The sequence below is a fragment of the Gracilinanus agilis genome, chromosome 1 (genome assembly GCF_016433145.1).
Source record: "Gracilinanus agilis isolate LMUSP501 chromosome 1, AgileGrace, whole genome shotgun sequence".
Taxonomy (NCBI): Eukaryota; Metazoa; Chordata; class Mammalia; order Didelphimorphia; family Didelphidae; genus Gracilinanus; species Gracilinanus agilis.
Genome location: NC_058130.1, coordinates 14,107,765 through 14,128,823, shown reverse-complemented (window position 1 = coordinate 14,128,823; position 21,059 = coordinate 14,107,765). Strand labels below are relative to the sequence as shown.

The window sequence follows — 21,059 nt, the reverse complement described above, 5'->3', positions numbered from 1 at the left end:
AAAAGATGGGCCTCTGCTTTCATGGAAAGCCTGCAGTCAGGAAAGGAGCTTCAGAGTTTCCTGAAGGCAAACCAGCCCTTTCTTCTACCTATCTTCCCTGGTGCCCATTCATCCAATATATACTGATGGGCAATAAGTCTTCTTCTATTCTCTTGGCCTCTCCTATGTGGACGGTTAATCCAGAATCCTCAGAATGTTTATAAATCCCATCCAAGAGGTTTAGCCATGTTTGTGTAGTTGCCTCAAGGGTAGAGTTGTTTGAGTCCAAACATCTGCCCAGACAGCTGGCACCTTGCCAGTTGCTAGCCTTCATGCATATGCCCTCTTCTGCACTCTTCCATCCCAACCACCATTTTATACCTCTTGTCCAGGGAACAGTGACCAATTCAATGTCACTTGTGTTTCTGGAGAAGGTGTAACAATGGCATCCCTGTGACTTCCTAGAGAAGACTTCCCTGCTTGGCCACCACTCTTCCTTATGTTTTAATTCTCCCTAATAGAATGTAAAGCTCCTTGAAGTCTAGGACTATCTGACTTGGTTTTTTACATAAAGGTGTCATGTATATAATAGATTCTTAATAAATGCTTATTGATTAGCCAATAATCAAATATTTGTTAGGTACCTACTATGTGCCAGGTGCTGAGCTGAGCCTGGGTATACAAATAAGAAAAAGAAAGACAATCCCTCCCTTTGAGGAGTTTAAAATCTAATGGGAAAAGACAATACATGAAAGGAAGCAGAGACATGGGAGGAGAAAAGGAGGAGATAATATTTGTAGAGTCAAAACCAAGCAGAGCAATTGGTGGGAAATGAAAAGCTGGCTAGAGATTCTGAATCTTCTAAAGGGAGGCTTTGGAAGTTGTTTTGTTTGCTTGCCCTCCAGCCCTCCAGTCATCAAGGAAAAGTAAGGGGTGCTGAATATCAAAGCTAGTTAGTTATTGCTTAACAAGAATTTCTCTAGATGAAAGGCAGGAATGGGTTGGTAATCTGTGCTGATGGAAGTGGTATGCCTATCAAGGAGATCATTACATTGAAGTATTTTAAAGTTCAGTTTTTTAAATGAAAAAAATTCCATGTTTTCTCTGATCAAAGAGAAAAAAATAATTTGTAACAAATCTGCACAGTCAAGAAAAATTCCCACTTGGGCCACATCCAAAAAATATATCGCAATCCGTATCTTTTATCTGTCACCTCTCTGTCAAGAAGGTGGGTAACATTTCATTCTGAGTCCCCTGGAACTGTTGTTGGTCATTTCTTTGATCAGAGTTCTTAAGTCTTTTAGGGTGGTTTGCCTTTACATTGTGGTTATCATTGTACAAATTATTCTCCTGGTTCTATTCACTTCACTCTGTATATCAGGTCATAGAAGTCTTCACAGGTTTTTCTGAACCATCTTCATTTCTTATTCCACCATGCTTTTTCATTCCATCCATTCACTGACTCATCCAGCCATTCCCCACTTGATAGGTACCCCATTCATTTCCAGATCTTTGTTACTCCAACAAAAACTATTATAAATTGTTTTTTTACAAATAAGTCGTCAGATAATCTCCACACAGAGTAACTAGCCAATTTATAACTGAGATCCTAATGTGCCAAAATGATTTCCATGCCTTTATTTGTTCAGTTATTTCCACCAACTACAGCGGTAACTCAAATGGTCTTTCCTTCCATTAGGCTAAAATAATATATTATTGTCAAGAAAAGTACTTCCGACATGTGCAGAATGCGGCCTCAGAAGGCTTAGAGAAATTCAGCAACGACTCTGTTCTGCAGTTCTTCAAGGCGTACGGCCTCCTACGGGAAGGTAAGGAGTGAGGGTTGGGCCTGAGCCTGGCTCTTTGAGGACTGGTTGCCTATTAACAGCCAATGAATCATCCATAAAATGGGAACCCAAAGCAGCAGCAGGTGGACAGAAATGTAAAGTCAAGGCGAATCAGCAAGCATTTATTATTGTGTGCCAGGGTGCCAAGAAAGGCAAAATCAATTCCTGTCATGGCAGTCACTAGATGGATCAGTGGATTGAGAACCAGGCCTAGAGACAGGAGGTCCTGGGTTCAAATGTGACCTAAGACATTTCCTAGCTGGATGACCCTAGACAAGTAACTTAACCTCCATTGCCTAGCCTCTCTTCTCCTTGGAACCAAAATACAGTATTGATTCTAAGATGGAAAGTAAGAGCTTTAAAAAAATAATAATAAATTTTAAATTTAAAATGTATTTATTTTCAACATTTCTTTCTTATTAAAATTTGAGTTCCAGGGGGGCAGCTGGGTAGCTCAGTGGATTGAGAGCCAGGCCTAGAGACGGGAGGTCCTGGGTTCAAATCCGGCCTCAGACACTTCCCAGCTGTGTGACCCTGGGCAGGTCACTTGACCCCCATTGCCTACTCTTACCACTCTTCCACCTATAAGTCAATACACAGAAGTTAAGGGTTTAAAATAAAAAAATAAAAAAAAATTTGAGTTCCAGATTCTCTCTTTCCCTTCTATCCCTCCTCTACCCACTGAGAAAGCAAGCAAGATGATTTCAGTTACACAAGTTAAATCATGCAAAATCTATTTCCATAGTAGCCCTTTGAAATATGAAAAAACCAAGAAAAATCAATAAAGTAGAAAAATATACTTCCATTTGCACTTAGAATTCATCAGTTCTTTCTGAAGGTAGAGAGCATTTTTTCATCCTGAGTGCTCTGGCATTGTCATGGATCACTGCATTGATCAGGGTAGCCAAGTCCTTCACAGTCAATCATCATTCCAACGTTGCTGTCATGATGCACAATAATATCCTAGTTCTTCTCACTTCACTTTGCATCAGTTCATATAGTTCTTGTTCTGTTTTTCTGAAATCATCCCCCTCATCATTTCTTATAGCAAAACAGTACTCCATCATATGCCATAACTTGTTCAGTCAGTCCCCAAATGTTGAGCAGCCCCTTGATTTCCAGTTCTTTGCCACCACAAAAAGAGCTGCAAGAAGGATTTTGAATATATAGTTCCTTTTCCTTTTTCTGATCTCTTTATGATACAGACCTAGTAGTCATATTGCTGGATCAAAAGATATGCACAGTTTTGTAGCCTTTTAGGCATAGTTCGATTGTTTTTCAGAATGGGTGGACCAGTTCACAACTCCACCAGCACTTCATTAGTGGATCTATTTTACCCTGCTCCCCTCCAGCATTTGCCATTCTAATAGGTATGAGGTGTAGAACCTTAGAATTTTAATTTGCATTTCTCCAATCAATAGTGATTTAGAACATTTTTTTATATCACTATAGGTAGCTTTGGTTTCTTCTGAAAAAATGCCTGTTCATATTTTTGACCACTTTGCAAATGGAAAATGGCTTTTATTTTTATGAATTTGACTCAGTTCTGTACTCAATATATATCGAGAAATGAAATCTTTGTTAGAGAAATTTTCTGTAAAATTTTTTTATATTATTTCATTATCTAGTATCTATTTTTGCCTTACTTTGTCTAAGATTAGGATTGCTACCACCGCGTCCCTCCTCCCCCCACCTTTTTTACTTCTGCTAAAATGTATTCTGCTCCAGCCCCTTATTTTAGTTCTCTGTATATCTTTCTTCTTCAAGTGTGTCTCTTGTAAACAATGTGTTGGAAGATTCTTGGTCTAATCCATTCTACTATCTACTTCCATTTTATGGGTGAACTCATCCCATTCAAACTCATAGTTATGCTGACCATATATTTTCCTACATCTCATTATCTTCTGTTTCTTCCCTTTTTATTCTGTCCCTCCTCAAAGAACTTATTTTGGCTTCTAATCTCTGCCTCCCGTAATCCACCTTCCTCTTTCTCTTATCCTCTTCCCTCCTTTTTCCTTATGGGGTAAGTTCCATTTCTATACACAACTGAGTGTGTGTTTGTGTGTGTATTTCCTTCTTTGAATCAGTTCTGATGAGAACAAAGTTCAAACATTGCCCAACACTCCTCCCTATTTTCTCCTCTGTTATAAAAGCTCTTTCTTACACCATCTCTTTTATATTTAAAAATCCCCCCATTATCCTTCCTCCCCACTTCATTTTTTTTTTGTGGAGATCATTTCAATATAATCAATTAACACCATGTCCTCTATGTAATTGCCCCCAGAATGATAAAGTTCTTAAGAGTCACATATATCATCTAACCATATAGGAATGTAAACAGTTTAATTTCATTGAATCTATTATGATTACTGTTTCATGTTTATCTTTTTATGCTTTTCTAGAGTTTTATGTTTGAATGTCAAATGTTTTACTCAGCTCTGGTGTTTTCAGCAGGAATACGTGAAAGATTGCTATGTATTAAATGTCCATTTTCCCCCTGAAGGATCACTCTCACATTTGCTGGATAAGTGATCCTTGGTTGTAATCCTAGTTCTTTGCCTTCTGGAATATCATATTCCAAGCCTTCTGCTCTTTATGTGGAAGTAGCTAAATCTTGTGACATCCTGCCTGTGGCTCCACAATATCTGAAGTGTTTCTTTCTGGCTTCTTGAAGTATTTTTTTCTCTGTGACATGGGAGCTCTGGAATTTGGCTACGATATTGATGGGAGTTTTCATTTGGGGATCTCTTTCAGAAGGTTATCAATGGATCCTCTCAATTTTCATTTTCCCTTCGGGTTATAGAATATTAGGGTTGTTTTCCTTAATAATCTCTTAAAATATGATGTCCAGGATCTTTTTTTGATCATGGCCTTTAGGTAGTCCAATACTACTACTTCTCCTTTTTTTTTTTTTAAAACAAAAAATCCCCTACTTTCCATTTTATTTTATTTTTAAACCCTTATCTTCTGTCTTGGAATCAATACTATGTATTGGTTCCAAGGCAGAAGAATGGTAAGGGCTAGGCAATGGGGGTGAAGTGACTTGCCCAGGGTCACACAGCTGGAATGTGTCTGAGACCAGATTTGAACCCAGGGCCTCCCATCTCTAGGCCTAGCTCTCAATCCACTGAGCCACCCATCTGCCCCCATCCATTTTTGAATCAATATTGTGTATTGATTCCAAGGCAGAAGAGTGGTAAAGGCTAGGCAATGGGGATTAAATTACTTGCTCAGAGTCACCCAGCTAGGAAGTGTCTGAGGCCATATTTGAACCCAGGACCTCCCATCTCTAGGCCTGGCTTTCAATCCACTGAAACACCTAGCTACCCTCCCCACCACAGTCCAATACTTCTTAAAATATCTCTCCTAGATCTTTGCCATAAAAGAAGGCTAAATATAAAAGAATAAATCTTATTTAAATAATAATATAGGAAGATTGCTTAGACACTAATGTGGAACATAGATTATAAAGGGGATAGATATGGGCAGCAAGACCAATTTGACTTAAATTATGAAAGAAGATTGTTTTATAATCATCAACAATACTCATTTATTAAGTATCTACTGTGTACCAGGCATTTGGGAAATGTGGACTTTGGGCACTAAGCCAATATCTGGGTCTCCTTCACTATACACTACACCCTCCCTCTCTTCGCTATAATAGTTTTATGCATTTTGGTTTAAAATATTGTAAGTCAATGATTGTGAAAATGTCTCTGCAGAACATATACAAGATGCCATCGGCGAACTAGAGACCCTCAAGAGCCACCCCGACGTGTCCCTGTGCTCACTCATGGCCCTCATTTATGCTCACAAGCGCTGTGAGACCATCGGTAAGTGAGCCTGATTGGGAAGTTGTGCCCCCATGCCCCTTCTCCCAGAGATAAGCCTGCCCCATAGTCATAATCCTGGTCAAAGCCCAAGGTTCTGGGGAGAGTCTGGCCTGATGAAAACTTAGACTTGGGGACTTGCTCTTGGTTTCCTTTCCCTCTGGAGCCCCTCAGAGCATCTTTGGAGCTATGGTAGAATTGTTGTGCTATGTCCAAATGTAGTGCTATTTGGCACTTTAAAGTTTACCAAGGACTCTGACCCTACAAGTTAGGAACATCAAGCATTATTGACTCCATTTCACAGTTGAGGAAACAGAGATTATATGAATCCCGGGGCCCTCCAACTCCCACTTCTTTATTTCACTAATTCTGCCTTGGAACCAATACATAATATTGATTCTTAAATGGAAAGTAAGGGATTTTTTTTTGTTTAAAAAAAAAAAAAAGGAGAAGTAGCAGCCATGATGAGTTCCTCAGTGGGAATTATCCTCCCACCCCTCCCTTAGGCTATCTCATTCTCGGTTCTCAAAGCCCAAGCTTAGAGTTATTCATTCTGGGACTGCCAAGAGTCACAGCCAAGGTTGCCAGTCTGTAGTTCCTGGGACACAGCTTCCCTAGAGGAAGGAAGAAGCGAAATGTTTGTTTATATCTAGTTTCTGCCAAACCATGTCCTAAGTTTTTGCTGAATAGTGGGCTCTTTCCCCTACAACTGGGATCCTTGAGCTTCTCAAACACCAGGTTACTACCTTCATCTCTTTCCGAATATTGTGTACCTACTCTATTCCACGGATCAATGTCTATTTCTTTCCTAGTACCAAAATGTTTTGACAATTATGGCTTTATAGTATAGTCTGAGGTCAGGTACTGCGAGAACCCCTTTCTTCTCATTTTTTATAATTGATTCTCTCAATATTCTTGACCTTTTGCTCTTCCAGGTGAATTTTACTATTTTTTCTAGCTCTAAACAGTTACCTGTTGGTAGTTTGAATGGTGTGGCACTAAGTTAATTCATTTAGGTAGTATTGTCATTTGTTATATTGCTCAGCCTATCCAGGAGCAGTGACTATTTCTCCATTTCAATCTGCCTTTATTTGTGTGTTGAGTGTTTTCTAATTATGTTCATACAATTCTCATGTGATTCTTATTGGTAAACTCCCACGTATTTTACACTGTCCATAGAGATTTTAAATGAAATGTCTCTATTCTCAGGCTTCACATTTCCACCAACTTGGTGCTCACCTACCTTTGGGCCTTGCCCATTCTTTTTCTGGTGGTCATTCTTGGCAAACGTCCCTCACGCCTCTAACATGTTAGCACTCAGGGTGGTGCTGGGTCCGCATTGTGGTGTCTTAATTAATGTTTGTTCATTTGAATCAAATTGGAGCAGAAAGAGACTGGAGGCAGTTAGGAGGTTGTTCCGAGCATCCAGATGAGCCTTGAGGGAGCCTTGAACTAGGGAAGCAAAAGGCAATGAGAATGGAAGAAGAGGCTGCGTCCAAGAGCTATTTCAGAAACATCCAAGAGCATTTGGTAACTGTCTGGATGAGAGATGGGGGGGTCTTGTACCAGCAAGAAAACTAGAGTTAAAAGACTCCTGGTAGAGAGGCTGGGGTGACTGCTGTATTCTGCCATATCCATTGGCTTAGGGAGAGAGAGCCAACCTTGGAACCAGGAAAACCTGGATTTAAGATCCCCTCTGACCCACCCTGACTATATGACCCTGGATAAGTCACTTATCCTCCTTGTGTTCTGAACAGCTCTCTTAAGGCTCTCAGGTGCAGAGAAGGTCCCCACGTGTGTCGGTAGAGTTTCTGCAGCTGCCCTCTTGCTCTTCAGTCACACAGAGGAGGAGGGCAGCCTCTTGTGAGTTAGACAAGGCTGCCTCAGAAATGCAGCAGGGACAGAGGAAGCACAAAGACCCCAAAAACCAAGCCAGACAGCATTTTCTCCCTAAGCTGAGGATAAACTCAGACCCAGACTGAGGTGTCTGAGGGTTCTCACCTACAGTGCCAGCAGCTTTCCTTCCAGATTGGTCTTCGGAAGATAGATCAGGTTACAGTTCAGAAAACAGCATGTTAGCTCCAATAGAGTCTGATGGAGAGGCAGGGGGGTACTAGAGACAGAGTTGACCTCAAGCTCTGCCACCACCACCTACTAGTCTCCTTTGGGCAGGTCGTCTTCTCTTAAGGTTCCAGACAGTTCTCCCAAACTGAGCTGTAGGGAAGGTGTTTGCCTGCACTGGGAGAGGAAGTTCCTCACCACCAGGAGTTTCCCAGATGGGTGAAATCCCTAACCAACTAAAAAAAAAAATCTCTTAGGCTCCCTTCTAAAAGAAAGTCACCCTGTTCCTAACCTTCTTCAATCTGACGTTCTCCCTGGGGTGCAGATCGAGAGGCTATTTCAGAACTTGAAAACTGCCTAAAGGAAACCCGGAAAACTGCTGGTGTGAATGCCTTGTATTATGCAGCCTTGTTCCTATGGCTGATGGGTAAAAATGAGAAAGCCAAGGAATATGTGGACAGGATGCTGAAGGTGACCAGCGGATCCAGAGAGGTACTGTTGGAGGGGGTGGAGGGAGGCTTGGGGGGAGGAAGGAGGATTTTAAATCAGAGAGAACATAAGCCAGCATGGGCACAAAGGACAGCAACCTCCATGGTCAAGGGCAGTGGGAGGAGCTCACAAGTGACCACACAAAGTTGGCTGAATCCTGGACGTCTATGGTGGAGCATGCACTTGCTGAGCTTGGGAAGGGGCAAGTTCTTTGGGGGTTTTCATTAAAAGGCGAGCCTGGTGATGTGACTCTGCCGCCCCTCACCTCAAAAAAATGAAGCTCTAATGGAGGAATTTGAGGGGCTAGGAACCAGTGGGGGAGATGTTTTGGGGCCCCTCACATCACACCCCATAGGCAGCCATCTATTCTACCCCAGAAAGGGTCAGCCTTGAAGCCATATAGAGGACTAGCAGAGATGGGGGGGGGGGTGAGCTCTCAGCCAGACATCTGTCACCTCACTGCACTAAAAGCCCCCCACTGCCTTCTTCCAGGGCTTTGTTCTCCGAGGCTGGGTGGACTTTACATCTGACAAACAGCACACCGTAAAGAAGTCAATCAAGTACTTCGATCAAGGGATTCGAGACACCAAAGATGTGTTGGGCCTGATGGGGAAGGTAGGAGCATGGGCAGAGTGTCTCAGTGCTAGTCCTGTCTTTGCCACCTCCCTCCCAGCAGGACCTCAGCTCCTTCTGTATAAAGTGAAGCCCATGGGCCCGGGGTCCCTGAGGACCCTTCCAGCTCTCACTTTCTAGGGTGCGAGGCAAGGCTCCATCTGATTACTCCCTGCCTGAAAAGGCCATCTTCCCTCGATCAGACTTGGGGCCTCTCCTGCCTTCCTGGCCTCCTCCTTCTGAACAAGCCATGGAAAGCCCCAAGACTGGCACTGGCTGGGCCCTAGGGAGCATCCTGCTGACAGTGTGTATATTCAGGCCTCCAGTTTCCTAGCAGCCGTGCCCTGGGGCCTCCCCATGCCCTCCTCTTATGTGGCAGAGCCAGAGCCCAGAGGAGACCATCACCAAGGCACAGTGCTTAGAAGGAGCCCTCAGGGCCTGACTCCCAGCTGGGCTAGCCTAGGCTCTTCTAGTGTCAGGGTCCTCTTTAATTAGCAACAGATCACTCAGCAGATTTCAGCTCACTGACGCATGCCTGAGCTAAGTGGTCTCTCTGAACTTTTCTCAATAGGCAAGCTATTTCATGATGCAACAGAATTACTCGGGTGCCCTGGAAGTTGTTAATCAAATAACAGTCACGTTTTTTAACTTCATCCCAGCCTTTATCCTGAAGATGAGACTCTTCTTGGCCCAGCAAGACTGGGAGCAAACTGTCGAAACGGGACTCCGGTAAGGGAAGAGATCCCAAGGAGCGTCGTTTGGGGCTGCTGTGTTCTTTGAAGGGTTGGATTTTTCTCCCCAGCAGAGAGAAAGCCTCGTCCTGGGCACCTGTCCCCCAGGGGTTTCCTAGAGGACCCACCTCCTATGCTGGGCCTTCGAATGTTCTAGAGTCCCCAGGGCAATCCCCAGCCTCTCTTTGATGGCATTTGTGAGTCTGTGCCAGGTGCTTCAGAAAAGGAAGATGAAAGCAGATCCTGTCCTCCATAGGCTTACATTCTAGCGGGGGAGCCAGACCTACTCACTGCCCTTTTCAATCCTAAACATACTCCACCTCTCTTGTGGGACTGGCATCATTGGCAATGGTCTGACTCCTCCCAGAGAAGGGTGCTCTACGATTTAGGGACTGGAAATACTTTGAAAATGCTTCAAAAACAAAACCAAGAAAACCCTCTGACCCTCGCCTCAAATTGAGGTTTCCCAGAGCACCTCTCTCCCTTCCCTCCCATTCATTCAACTCTGGCAAAGCTATTCCTTTATGGCAACTTTGGGGGTTCTTCCTTCTCCTTCCTTTCACCCTTGGTCCCTCTCCAGGGTCCTGAATAGCCCCAGGCTGTGTCTGCAGCAGAGTAGATTGGGTGAGATAGTTGGGCTGGGGGAGTCCATCCAGTGGGCACCAGGGAAACTAGTTAGTTGGCAGATGAGGACCCCAGCATGGCATGATCACTTAAGAGATTTGTTCTGGCCCCAAGACACTCATAGACCCCCCTGGGCCTTCCAGAGTATGCTCAGAGCTATGTTAGGACATTCTAATCCTGAGAATCAGCCTTCCTTCCTGGGGAGAGATGCAAAAAATGCTCAATAGCCAGAAGTCAGGATTCTCTGGTTAAAGCAGAAAATAGGAAGCTCATTGGAAAATCCATACCTGTGATTTATTTCACCTGCAAGTGGGCTCCTAGTGAGGAATTTGAAGAACTCCCTCTGCCCACACAGGCTGGCACCTACTTACTGTGCCATCATGCAAGTCAGAGAACATGGAGCATAACATCAAGGTTCAGTGACTAGACCAGGGTCACGCAGCCAGGGTGGGTCCAAGGCAAGACCTGAACCCACATCTTCTAAGCCCCAAGGCCAGCTATGTAATACACCATGCCATTTCTCTTATTGGAAATATGACTTAAGAAGCACTTAATTTTTTTTTCACTCACTATAACTAAATACATATAGCAGCTAAGTGGCATGCTGATTAGAGTCAGGAAGATCCAAATTCAGATCTTGCCTCAGTCATTAGCTGTATTACCTTGGGCAAGTCATTTAACCTCTGTCTACCTTGGTTTCCACATTTGTGAAATGTAAATGCTATTATGATTAGCACCTACCTTGCAATGCTGTTGGGAAGACCAAATGGAACAACAATTCTAAAGTGTTTTGTGAACCCAGAGCAAGAGCTTGGTACTAGCTATTAGCATGAAGACGACAGCCCCCATTTCTCTTGCACTCAGAGGCCGGCAAGGTCTCACAACAATCCTGGGAGTGAAGTCCTTTGGGCATTTTCTCCATCTTAGGGATGGGAAGCTAAGTGACTCGCCCAGGATCATGTAGCCGGCAAGTGTCTGAGGCAGGATTTGATCCAGAGTTTCTCCACTCCAAGTTCTCAGAGACCCCCGGCCTCTGTTATCTTTCACCCGGGGCTCATGGGCCTCCAAAGATTCTGTAATGGCAGGGGGTTCATGAACTTGGATGGAGGGGGAAATGGCAAATGAAGCTGAGCATTTCCTTTGCTTATGAATGGAGGAAATCCATGTATTTCTGAGAAGGGGTCCAAGGGCTCTCCCAGACAGTACAAAAAGGTACACCATCTTCTCCAGGCCACCCTGGAGGGCCAGGGTGGATGGAGCGACACAAAGCATGCCAGGGATTCAAGGAAATCGTCCTGTTTCAAGTCCTAGAACCCAAGTGCATGACAAAGGTCGACCAGCAGGCCAGGCTGTGTGGCAATAGTCTTTACTTGGGGCAATGCCTATTCCTGTTTCAGAATCTTAGAAAAGGATGATAATAATATCGACGCCCGTCAGGTTCTGGCCGTACACGAGTTTGCAAGGGAAGGCGACGTCAATGAAGTAAGTTCTCTTGCGGATTAAGAAACCTCCCTTGAATGAACTAACTTGCCCAACTTCTTTCCTAACCCAGGCTCGGGGGCGAGTTCCCTGGCTCTCAGATGTCTAGAGTTTCAGGGTGCCCTGAACTTGTCCGCTTCTCCCTCTGGGGTTCCTGTAACTCAGTGCTATTTCAGCAGGCTGATTCCAACAACACTGAGCAAATAAGAGGGCTTAGGCAGGTCCCTTGTCCTCTCGAAGCCTCTGTTTCGTTTGTAAAAGGAGGAGGCTGGATTAGGTGACCTTCCAGGTTCCTTCTTGGCTGCCAATATTCTGTGTTCTCTGATTGTGTTAAATGAATGATTAACAATTGGTCGGTCAATGATGCTGTGTCCACGGGATTTGCCAAGCTGGAGAGTGTAGGCTGGGAGCCCTCCAAAAGGAAGTTGCAATAAATCTCAAATACAGACACAAAAAAGGGCGCCACATTGATGCCAGAGTCTAATCATAATAGCAACAATAAGAATGATAGTAGCTGGCACTTGTCCTATTCCAGGCACTATGCTAAGGGCTTCACCAACATTATCTCATTTGATCCTTACACTAGCCCTGGGAGGTAGGTGCTCTGAGTATCCCCATTTTACAGTCAAAGAGACTGAGGCAAACCAAGATAAAGTGACTTTCCCAGTCACATAGCTGGTAAGTGTCTGAGGCTGGGTTTGAACTCGGGTCTTTCCGACTCCAAGCCCAGTACTTTATCCAATGGAGCATCTCATCGCTTCCACTACTGCCTTAACTTCTCATTTTAGAAAGAGGTGAAAACTCCAGGCCAAGGACTCGGGGTAGCATGGAGGGCTTCTGTCTGGACTCTCAAAGGTCATGACAATGGTAGAACCCAGAAAATGGACAATCCAAGAAGTCACAGATAGTATCCTCTCTGGGGTTCAGCCATGGGGCTGGCCACTACAGAAGGGGGTTTTTTCAGCCATGGAAAACCCACAGTATAGACAAAGACACCAGATAGACCTCAGTTTGGCTTATACTAACAGGAAAGGGAACAAAGCATCCTATGGCTCTTTGGCCAAGAACCAGCCATGGTGCCAGTCCCTGTGCCAAGAAAAGGAATGACTAGCTTTGAGAAGATGTGGGTTCCCCTTCCCCAGAGGCCTTCACATAAGGGCTGGGCAGATACCTGTCATGGCAGTAGAAAGGATGCCTGATGTTCCTTCTAACTCTAAAGGTCCTTTGTCCTAGGCTGGTCGCACAGATGAGCTGCCTCTAAATCCTACTTTCCTCCTGCCCTCCTAGGCTCCAAGCTCTAGTTCTACAGGGCAGTAGAGGGTTGAGTGGGGCAAGATGAGATGTCTAAGCCCCCTTTAATCTCAAAATCTATGATGCCATTTGATGCAGCCTGGGCCTCTGAAGACTCACCTGGAGGACAGGCCTAGCATTCTGGGCAGACTTTGGATTCCTACCCCCGCCTCCCCTTTCCTTCCCAGTGTCTCCGACCCCCAGTACCAGGCAACTGAAAACACGCCCTGTAGAAGGCATTTGGGACCATTTAACCCACTGCCTGTTGGGGTTACAGCCACAAGAAGCTAATAGCCCATAGAAGGAAAGGTCTGTCCCAAAGCCCCTCGCAGGGTCAAAGGTTCCATGTCTGTAAAAGGGCCATTCGGATATGGTTTTTTAAAGAAGATGCTTGACCTTCAGTGGCTTTGTTGCTGGCATCTTGGGAACTCGGGATCTCCCTCTCTGACTCTCCCATGAAGCCTCCTGGGTCTGAATGTCTTGTTTGGCTCTGGACCCCACCCCCTGCCCTTCCTACAGTGCTTTATATACGACAAGCTCCCTAGACGTGCTTTCTTGCTCATGCCTTCATCCGGCAGCATCCTCAGTGGTACAGCAGCTCCTGCAGCTCCAAGAAGCAGCTGCCCCCCTAGAGCATGGTCAGGCACAACAAGCTCTTTGACTTTCCCCCAGTGGGCCTTTGAGGACTGCCCAGAGGACTGAGTGGTTGAGTGCCCAGCCAAGGTGGGACAGCCAGGCTGTGTCAGAAGCAAGAGTTGAACTCAGGTCTTCTGACCTACTGAGGCCAGCTCTCTACCCACCAAGCTGGGCAGCCTCACAGAGGATGGATTCTTCGGCAAAGTCTCCATTGGACAGTGAGCCCCTTGAGAACTGGACTGTATTTCGCCTCTTTTTTGAATTGCCTGACACACAGTAGGTGCTTAATTAATATTTGCTTATTGACCATCGGCTGATAAAGCATCATCGAATCCTACACAGCTAATCAGTCACAGTTTGACATTGCCTGGGCTTCTGTGCTTGGTAGAGAGAAGAAAATCTTCTGTTTGTAAAAGCAAAAGGCATGATCCAAAGGGAGGTCCATCTCTGAGTGGCCTAACCTCTCTTTTCCCCGTAGGCAATTAGTCACGTGAGAAATCTGATTAAGGCTCTGGAGACCAAGGAACCCCAGAACCCAAGCCTCCACCTCAAGAAGGTCACGGTCATTAGTCGGCTGGTAAGCAGAGAGAATGCCCCCTCCTTCTGCCTCCCAAGCTGCTGCCCCATCTTCCAAGCCTAGTTTGGGATTCAGTCCTTACAGCCTTCCCTCGGGAACCCTCCCACAGTGGCCCCCCTTCCTGAGGGTTCTCTCGCTCTCATTTTGGGGTACGCTCCTGCCTTGGTTGTCTCCTTCCATGCCATGCACTCCCCAACAGAGGGGCAGCACCATCTTCCTTTGGGCCCCTTCTGACACACACAGTAACTGTTTGTGGAAGGAATGCCAGAATCAGTGGGATCTAGAACCTCTGAGGCCACCTGGTCCAGCCCAGTCTCATGAAGGACAGTCAGTGACTTCCTCAACCTGCCACAGGCAGGAAGGACCGGAGCCGAGATCCCCAAATCAAGTCCTCGGCCCCCTCCACCAGACGATGAAGGAATGAAGGAATGAAAGAATGCTGTGCTCTTTAGAGCGTGGGAAGATGGGGAGCCGAGCCATAAGAACAAGTTCAGGCCTTAGACAGGCACTGAACTTAAAGCATGAGGTCTTGGGTTCGAGTCCAAGCTTTGGAGTGCAAGAGGCTATATGTGGGCCTTAGGGACATCTCTTCCCATCACTCTTCTCCAAGGTTGCAAGAATCTCTCGAGATAACGTCTGGGTGGTCAGGAGAGCCCCCAATTGGCTGGGGGAGGCCCTGGGACCCCTGGCTAAGGATCCTGAGCAGTCCTGATCTCACAGACACAGGACTGAGCACTTTGCAAACCTTGAAGCGTTCTGTAAATCTTAAGCAAGCAATGAGCATGTATTTGGCTCCTGCTGTGTGCCAGACACTAGGCTAAATGCTAGAGATAGAAGAGGGGCAAAAGGCAATGCCTGACCGACCAACAGGCACCCTCAAAGCAAGCTCCAGGCAAGGCCCACAAGCCAGAAGTGAGAGAGGCTGGGGAAGGCTTCCTGCAGGAGGTGGCATTTTACCTGGGCTTAAAGGAAGCTGAGGATCAGCTGCACTGGATGGAAAAGCGAGGGTCCGAGAGGGACATGGAAGAAGAGCAGAAAGGCAGGAGGTGGTAGGTCATGAAGGGCTTTGAATGCCACCCAGAACATTTTGTATTTGCTCCTGGAGGCCCTGGGGAGCCTCTGGCGTTTACTGTGAGTCAGCAGCCAGGCCTTGGTCTAATAAACTAGTCAGTAATGATAATAATAACCCCCAGCGCCTGGCACATAGCACTTAACAAATGCAATTGGTTGATTGGCTGGAGATTCACATTTCTATAGGGCTTCAGGGCTCATAAAGCACTTGATAATCGTGTCTCCTTTATATCCTCAAGGACGACCACCCTAGGAGGTAGATGCTATTATTTTCCCTATTGGACAGATGAAAAAACTGAGGTAAATGGAGGTTAAATGACTTGCCCAGGGTCACACAGCTAGAAAGTAGGAGAGGTGGCATCAAACTCTGCTCTTTCTGACTCCCAAGCTCTGGACTCTTTCCACGAGGCCAGGCTGCCTCCTTAAAGCTAATGGATGGCCCTTCAGACACAATGATGAAAATTAATATTCAATAACTAAGTTTTATATTTTATAAAGTTTCATTAATAATAAACTAACATAAAAAACTGGAGTGAAAAAAGGTGCTAAACTAACTTCAGCCGCGCTCATGAAGAAGAGAGAGAGGGAGGAGCTACAGAACTTATAAAACAGTAACGTGACCAGCAAACGTGGAAGCGCAGGAGAGATTAAAGGGAATCTGGGGAACTACTAAAGGGACTCCAAAGGTTCAAATCTCCATTTATATACCTTGGGCAGCAGGGGGCCTTGGCCCTGGGACTCCCTCCTGCTCTCACTTCCCATCAAGCTCTGTGCAGCCCCTACTGGAGCCTGACCATTTGTGGGGCCTTGGACCGCCTCTATGCACGCAGCCAGCATCTGTGGCCAGGGTTGGGGCCCCGGGGCTCCCAGGAACAGCAAATGGGCAAATCGCCTCTGAAGAGGAGAAACCAATGTGCCCAGTGGTGCTGCTTCCCCCCCTCTTCCCACCATCCAGCCGCTCAGTGGCGATCCCTTATCTATGACTTCCTGGGGATGGGCAGCTCCGGGATTCCAGCTGACCAGCTCCTCACTACCTTTCCCCTTGAAGGGGCCTCCCAAGCCAAGGAGGACCCTGGTGGCACCGTCAAGGACTGGGACCTCGTTAGGAGGCAAGAGTGGGACCTGGCAGAGAGGGAGCGTGTGCCCGTGCTCGTGGGCATCTTGGACTGTGGAGCTTTCGTGAGGAAGAGAGTGAGAGCTCGGCACTCTCCTGCCCTGGTCTGATCTCGTCTGGAGGGCTGAGCTCGGTTCTGGGTGCCCAGACTGAAGGGGGGCAGCCAGGATGGCTAAAGGCCAGACCCCATGCCCTGGGAGAACAGGGAAGGAACTGGGGAAGTTTGGCCTGGAGGAAATTCAGGGTGGGCAGAGGGATCAGCTTGTTCCTCTTGGACCCAAGACAGAACCAGGGGCCGACAGGAAAAACTTCTACAGTGGGAGCTCTCTACGAGCAGAAGCAGCCCTTTTAGAAAATCTTCAGGGGGCAGTTGGGGGGGGGGGGGGAGCAGCCTCTGTGGATGAAGAGCCAGGCCTAGAGATGGGAGGTCCTGGGTTCAAATCTGACCTCAGACATGTTCTAGCTGGGTGCCCTGGGTAAGTCACTTAACCCCCTTTGACTGCCTTGGAACCAGTACACAATATGAATTCTAAGACAGAAGGAAAGAAAAGAGGAGACCTTAAGGTAGAGGCTGGCTGACTGTTTGCTGGGTCTGCTGGGGTGGGGGGACCTTTTCCCCCCAATGTGGGCCAGGCTAGGTGGCCAAGGAGCACCTGGGGGGATTCTGGGCAACAGGCTCTTCCTGGTGGCCCTCGCTAAGGCCTCGCCATGGCTGTTTCTTCCAGTGCGGGAAGCACCAGATGATCCTGCAGCAGATCTACAGCTTCATCGAGCGCTCCTTCATGCTGGCGCCTTCGGATGCCCAGTTTGCCAACGAGCTGGGCTACCAGCTCATCCTCCAAGAGCGTGTGAAGGAGGCTTCCATGTGGTACACGGAGGCCATGAAGCTGGACGAGAGCAGCATCGCCGCCCTCACAGGTCCGTCCCAGGCCAGGGCCACCTCCTGACCCACCGGGGCTCACCACGGCACTTAAGAAAGGGATTTAAAATGATAGAAAGGGTTTAAAATAAGAACGAGCCCAGCTCTGTGAGCACTGTGAGCGAGCGGTAAAGGCACCCTCCATAAGGAAGAGTAATGACGGATCTCATTGACATTCTTGGTTTTTGCACGACCTGAAATTCCTCCAATAGTTAAAAAAAAAAAAAAAAAAAAAAAAAAGGCAAGAGAAGCCAGGCTTGTCCATCCTTGTAGGACAGTCCCACAGGCTCTCCCACCACATGCAAGGGGGCCACCCTGACCTTCCACTTGCCTTCTAGCATTCTAAAAATTGTTTTCCTTTTCCTTTTTTTAAACCCTTCCCTTCTGTCTCAGAAGCAGTGCTATGTGGCAATTCTGAGGCAGAAGAGTGGTAAGGGCTAGGCATGGGGGAGGTTAAATGATTTGCCCGGGATCACCCAGCTAGGGAGTATTTGTGGCCACATTTGAACCCAGGACCCGTCTCTAGGCCTGGCTTTCCCCTCTGAGTTTTCCCCCTTTACATTTTCAATGGACTTGACAAAAACCAAGGCCCCAGGGGAATTCAGGAAAGGTGTCATCTGCTTGTGTCAGGGGTCTGCAGTCAGCCTGGTCAGTTGGGTTACTGATGAGTTAAACAACAGAGCCAGGTGGTCACCCTTGCGTCCTTGAACTGCAGGCATTATTTGGTGCCAAATTCTGGAGGGCAACCTGGAGGAGGCTGAACAACAACTGGAATTCCTAAAGGAAGTTCAACAGTCCCTGGGGAAGTCTGAGGTGAGATGTTCTGCGAAAGAGCCTTCCTCTGGGGATGAGTTCCCTGGTTTCTCCCCTTCTTTTCCTTCCCTCCCTCCCTCCCTCCAACCCCAAAGTTAAATCCCAAAGTGGTCAGTCCTGGAGGCTTTTCTGGGAAGGTTGGATTGTGTTGGGAGGGCCCTCGGGCAGCCACACTGGACCTCGAGGGCCCGTCCAGCTCCGAGTCCTCTTGGCATGGGAAGCCTGGGAAGAGGCCGGCAGCGAGTCTCTGGGCCCAGAGCTTCCTCCTCCTCTCGGCAGGTCCTGACGTTCCTCCAAGCCTTGCTGGCCTCCAAGAAGCACAAAAGCGAACAGGTGGCCACGGCCCTCCTCAAGGAGGCTGCCGAGCTCCACTTCTCCAGCATGCAGGGCCTCCCTCTGAGCATCGAGTACTTTGAGAAACTCAACCCCATCTTCCTGGTGAACATCGTGAAAGAATACCTGTTCTTCTGCCCCAAGCAGGTGGGCAGGGCCGTGCCCCAGGCCCCGGGGGCCCCAGGGCGAGAGGCCTAGAGGCCCCCAGCCTCCAAGCCCCCAAAGGCCTTTGTCCCTCCGGCACACAGAGCCCGACTCCCAGAGGGGCTCAAAGGGGAGGTGCTGAGGCCCTAGTCACAGCCTGTGGCCACACAGTCATCCCTGAGCTGGCCTCCACGTGGAGGCTGGAGCGGGGCTCCCAGGCACCTCAGGACCCGGCCCAAACCCCGGAGTTCCCTGGTCTTAGCATATGTATTTAAGGCTGGGCAGTCTCTGCGGATATTCCCTTCTTGTTCCTCAATATTCCAAATGCAAAAGGAAATAATGGAGGGGCTGCTGGGGGCTCAGGGGATGGAGAGTCTGGCCTAGAAATGGGAGATCCTGGGGTCCAGTGTGGCCTCCCACGCTTCCCAGCCGGGCAACCCTGGGCAAGTCACTTAACCCTGTCACCCAACCTCCCTAACCACCCCTCCTCTGCCTTGGAGCCAGGCCACAGTGTTGATTCTAAGACGGAAGGTGAGGGCTAAAACAGAAAGAAAATGGCAGCCCTCCCATCAGCGTCCCTTTCACGGACTGCCGCGGCCACCCTGGTCCACACTGGCCGTTGGAGGCAGCTCCTCCCCGGCCTGCAGCTTCTCCCGGAAGAGCCTAGAGAAGGCGTCCCTCCTGCAGTGGAGAGGCTGACCGCTGGGCCACGTTTCCTTCCCAGCCTCGATCCCCAGGTCAGATCATCTCTCCTCTCCTCAAACAAGCCGCAGTGATCCTGAACCCCGTGGTCAAGGTGGCCCCCGCACTCATTGACCCGCTTTTCCTCATGGCCCAGGTGAAGTACCTGTCAGGTAAGCGGAGCCCCCGGCCCCCCTTCTCCTCAGAGCCCTCCCTGCACCCCCGCCACTCCCCTGGGGTCCGCCCTGTCTTCCCACCAAGGCCAGGGAGGCCTCCAGAGCGGGCCCTGGGCCTTCTAATTCTGCGTCACTGCAGGGTGTGTGCCGAGCCTGGCACAGAGCCTGGCACCCAGCACAGCCTGCTGCGTGGCAGAACCTTCTCTCGAAGATGGGTGGTGGAATGAAATCTCCCCTTAGTGGTTATGGATGCTGCCGGGGAGCCCAATTCTCGCATCTGCTGCCCACAGCAAGTACCCCCTCCGAAGTCCTCCCTTCCTTCAACCCCCAGGATGGTAAAACAAGAGTTTATTCTCTAATTCTTAGGAAAACTGCAAAAGTAGGGCCCAGAGTTCCAGGGGCCTTCTGTGGCCTCCTAAGGAATCTATGCTTTATCCTAGAGGTACAAGAGAGCCATGGAAGGTTTTTGAGCAGAGAAGTGACACAGTCAGATTCCCGCCCTCAGACATTAGTAAAGGAGAATCGGTGGGCAGAGAGGCCAATTAAGAGGCAATTGTGGGGCCAGCTAAGGTGGCTCAAGGGATTGAGAACCAGAGAGCCTAGAGAGAGGAGGTCCTGGGTTCAGACACTTCCTAGCTGGGTGGCCCTGGGCAAGTCACTTTACCTCCATTGCTGAGCTCTTCTGCCTTGGGACACAGGATTGATTCTAAGATGGGCGGGAAGGTTGGAAAAAAAAAAAGAGGCGATTGCAACAGTCCAGGCAAGAAGTGATGAGGACCCAAACAAAGTGGTAGAGATGTGAGGGGAGAAGGAGAGTGAAGAGGCCGAGGCCCCAGGACCTGGCAGCTACCTCCATGGGGCTCCCAGGATGGAGGAGGGCCGGAGGATTCAGCCACAAAGCTGGCTGATCAGGCAGCTCGCCACAGCTTCAGAGAAAGAAGGGAAGGTTGGAGGAGAGGCTGAGTTCTGTTGGGAATGGGTTGAGCTGGAGAATCCACGAGGACATCCAGGGGACAAGGTCTGCTGGTTTTGCCTCTCCCTAATCGGGTGATTTGGAGCATTTCTTCATAGGCCCACAGATGGCCTCTATTTCTTCATCTAAAAGCCGTCTGTCCATGTCTTTGGACCATGAAGCAGTGGGATGTAGCTCTTAATTCTTCTAAGTCTGATGACGCTCTCCATACATATGAGAGAGGAGGCTCTCTGAGAGGCTGGCTACAAAGCAGTTTTCCCGATGTTCTGCTTCCTTCTGCTCTTGGCAACATTTAATTAGTACAAAAGATTTTCAATGGAAGGTGCTCAGAATTATCCATTTTACACCCAACAATGCTCTCCATCTCTTGATGACTCATAAATTCCTCTCCTGTCCCTAAATCTGATTGTGAATATGTTCCCTGTTCTTCTGATTTGCTTACGATATCTCTCTTTAGGTCTAGATCCATCACGGATCCATATTGATCTTATCTTAGTGAATGGTGTAAGATACTGGTCTGTACCTAGTTTCTGCCAAACTAGTTTCCAGTTGTCCCAGCAATAGTGAGTTCTTATCCCCAAAACTTAGATCTATATTTTTGTCAAATATACTTTACTCTATATTCTTTACTATAGTCTTTTCTTTAAAAACCCTTACCTTCTGGGTTTAGCTAGGTGGCT

At 47.7% G+C, this 21,059-nt stretch overlaps 1 protein-coding gene across 4 annotated transcripts in view; it reads left to right on the top strand.

The window, feature by feature from the left end:
• Nucleotides 1-21,059, top strand: part of TTC21A (tetratricopeptide repeat domain 21A) — a 45,605-nt gene that overhangs the window by 1,676 nt on the left and 22,870 nt on the right. For 2 of the 4 annotated variants that reach the window (XM_044656786.1, XM_044656785.1), the window contains exons 2-13: nucleotides 1,679-1,808; nucleotides 5,549-5,659; nucleotides 8,043-8,209; nucleotides 8,699-8,821; nucleotides 9,390-9,547; nucleotides 11,571-11,667; nucleotides 12,548-12,559; nucleotides 14,057-14,155; nucleotides 17,066-17,258; nucleotides 17,975-18,072; nucleotides 18,352-18,552; nucleotides 19,274-19,403. In XM_044656786.1, the coding sequence (XP_044512721.1) occupies nucleotides 1,679-1,808; nucleotides 5,549-5,659; nucleotides 8,043-8,209; nucleotides 8,699-8,821; nucleotides 9,390-9,547; nucleotides 11,571-11,667; nucleotides 12,548-12,559; nucleotides 14,057-14,155; nucleotides 17,066-17,258; nucleotides 17,975-18,072; nucleotides 18,352-18,552; nucleotides 19,274-19,403 (1,519 nt within the window). The remainder of the gene's footprint in view (nucleotides 1-1,678; nucleotides 1,809-5,548; nucleotides 5,660-8,042; nucleotides 8,210-8,698; nucleotides 8,822-9,389; nucleotides 9,548-11,570; nucleotides 11,668-12,547; nucleotides 12,560-14,056; nucleotides 14,156-17,065; nucleotides 17,259-17,974; nucleotides 18,073-18,351; nucleotides 18,553-19,273; nucleotides 19,404-21,059) is intronic. The other 2 variants (XM_044656787.1, XM_044656788.1) reach the window with 2 other exon arrangements.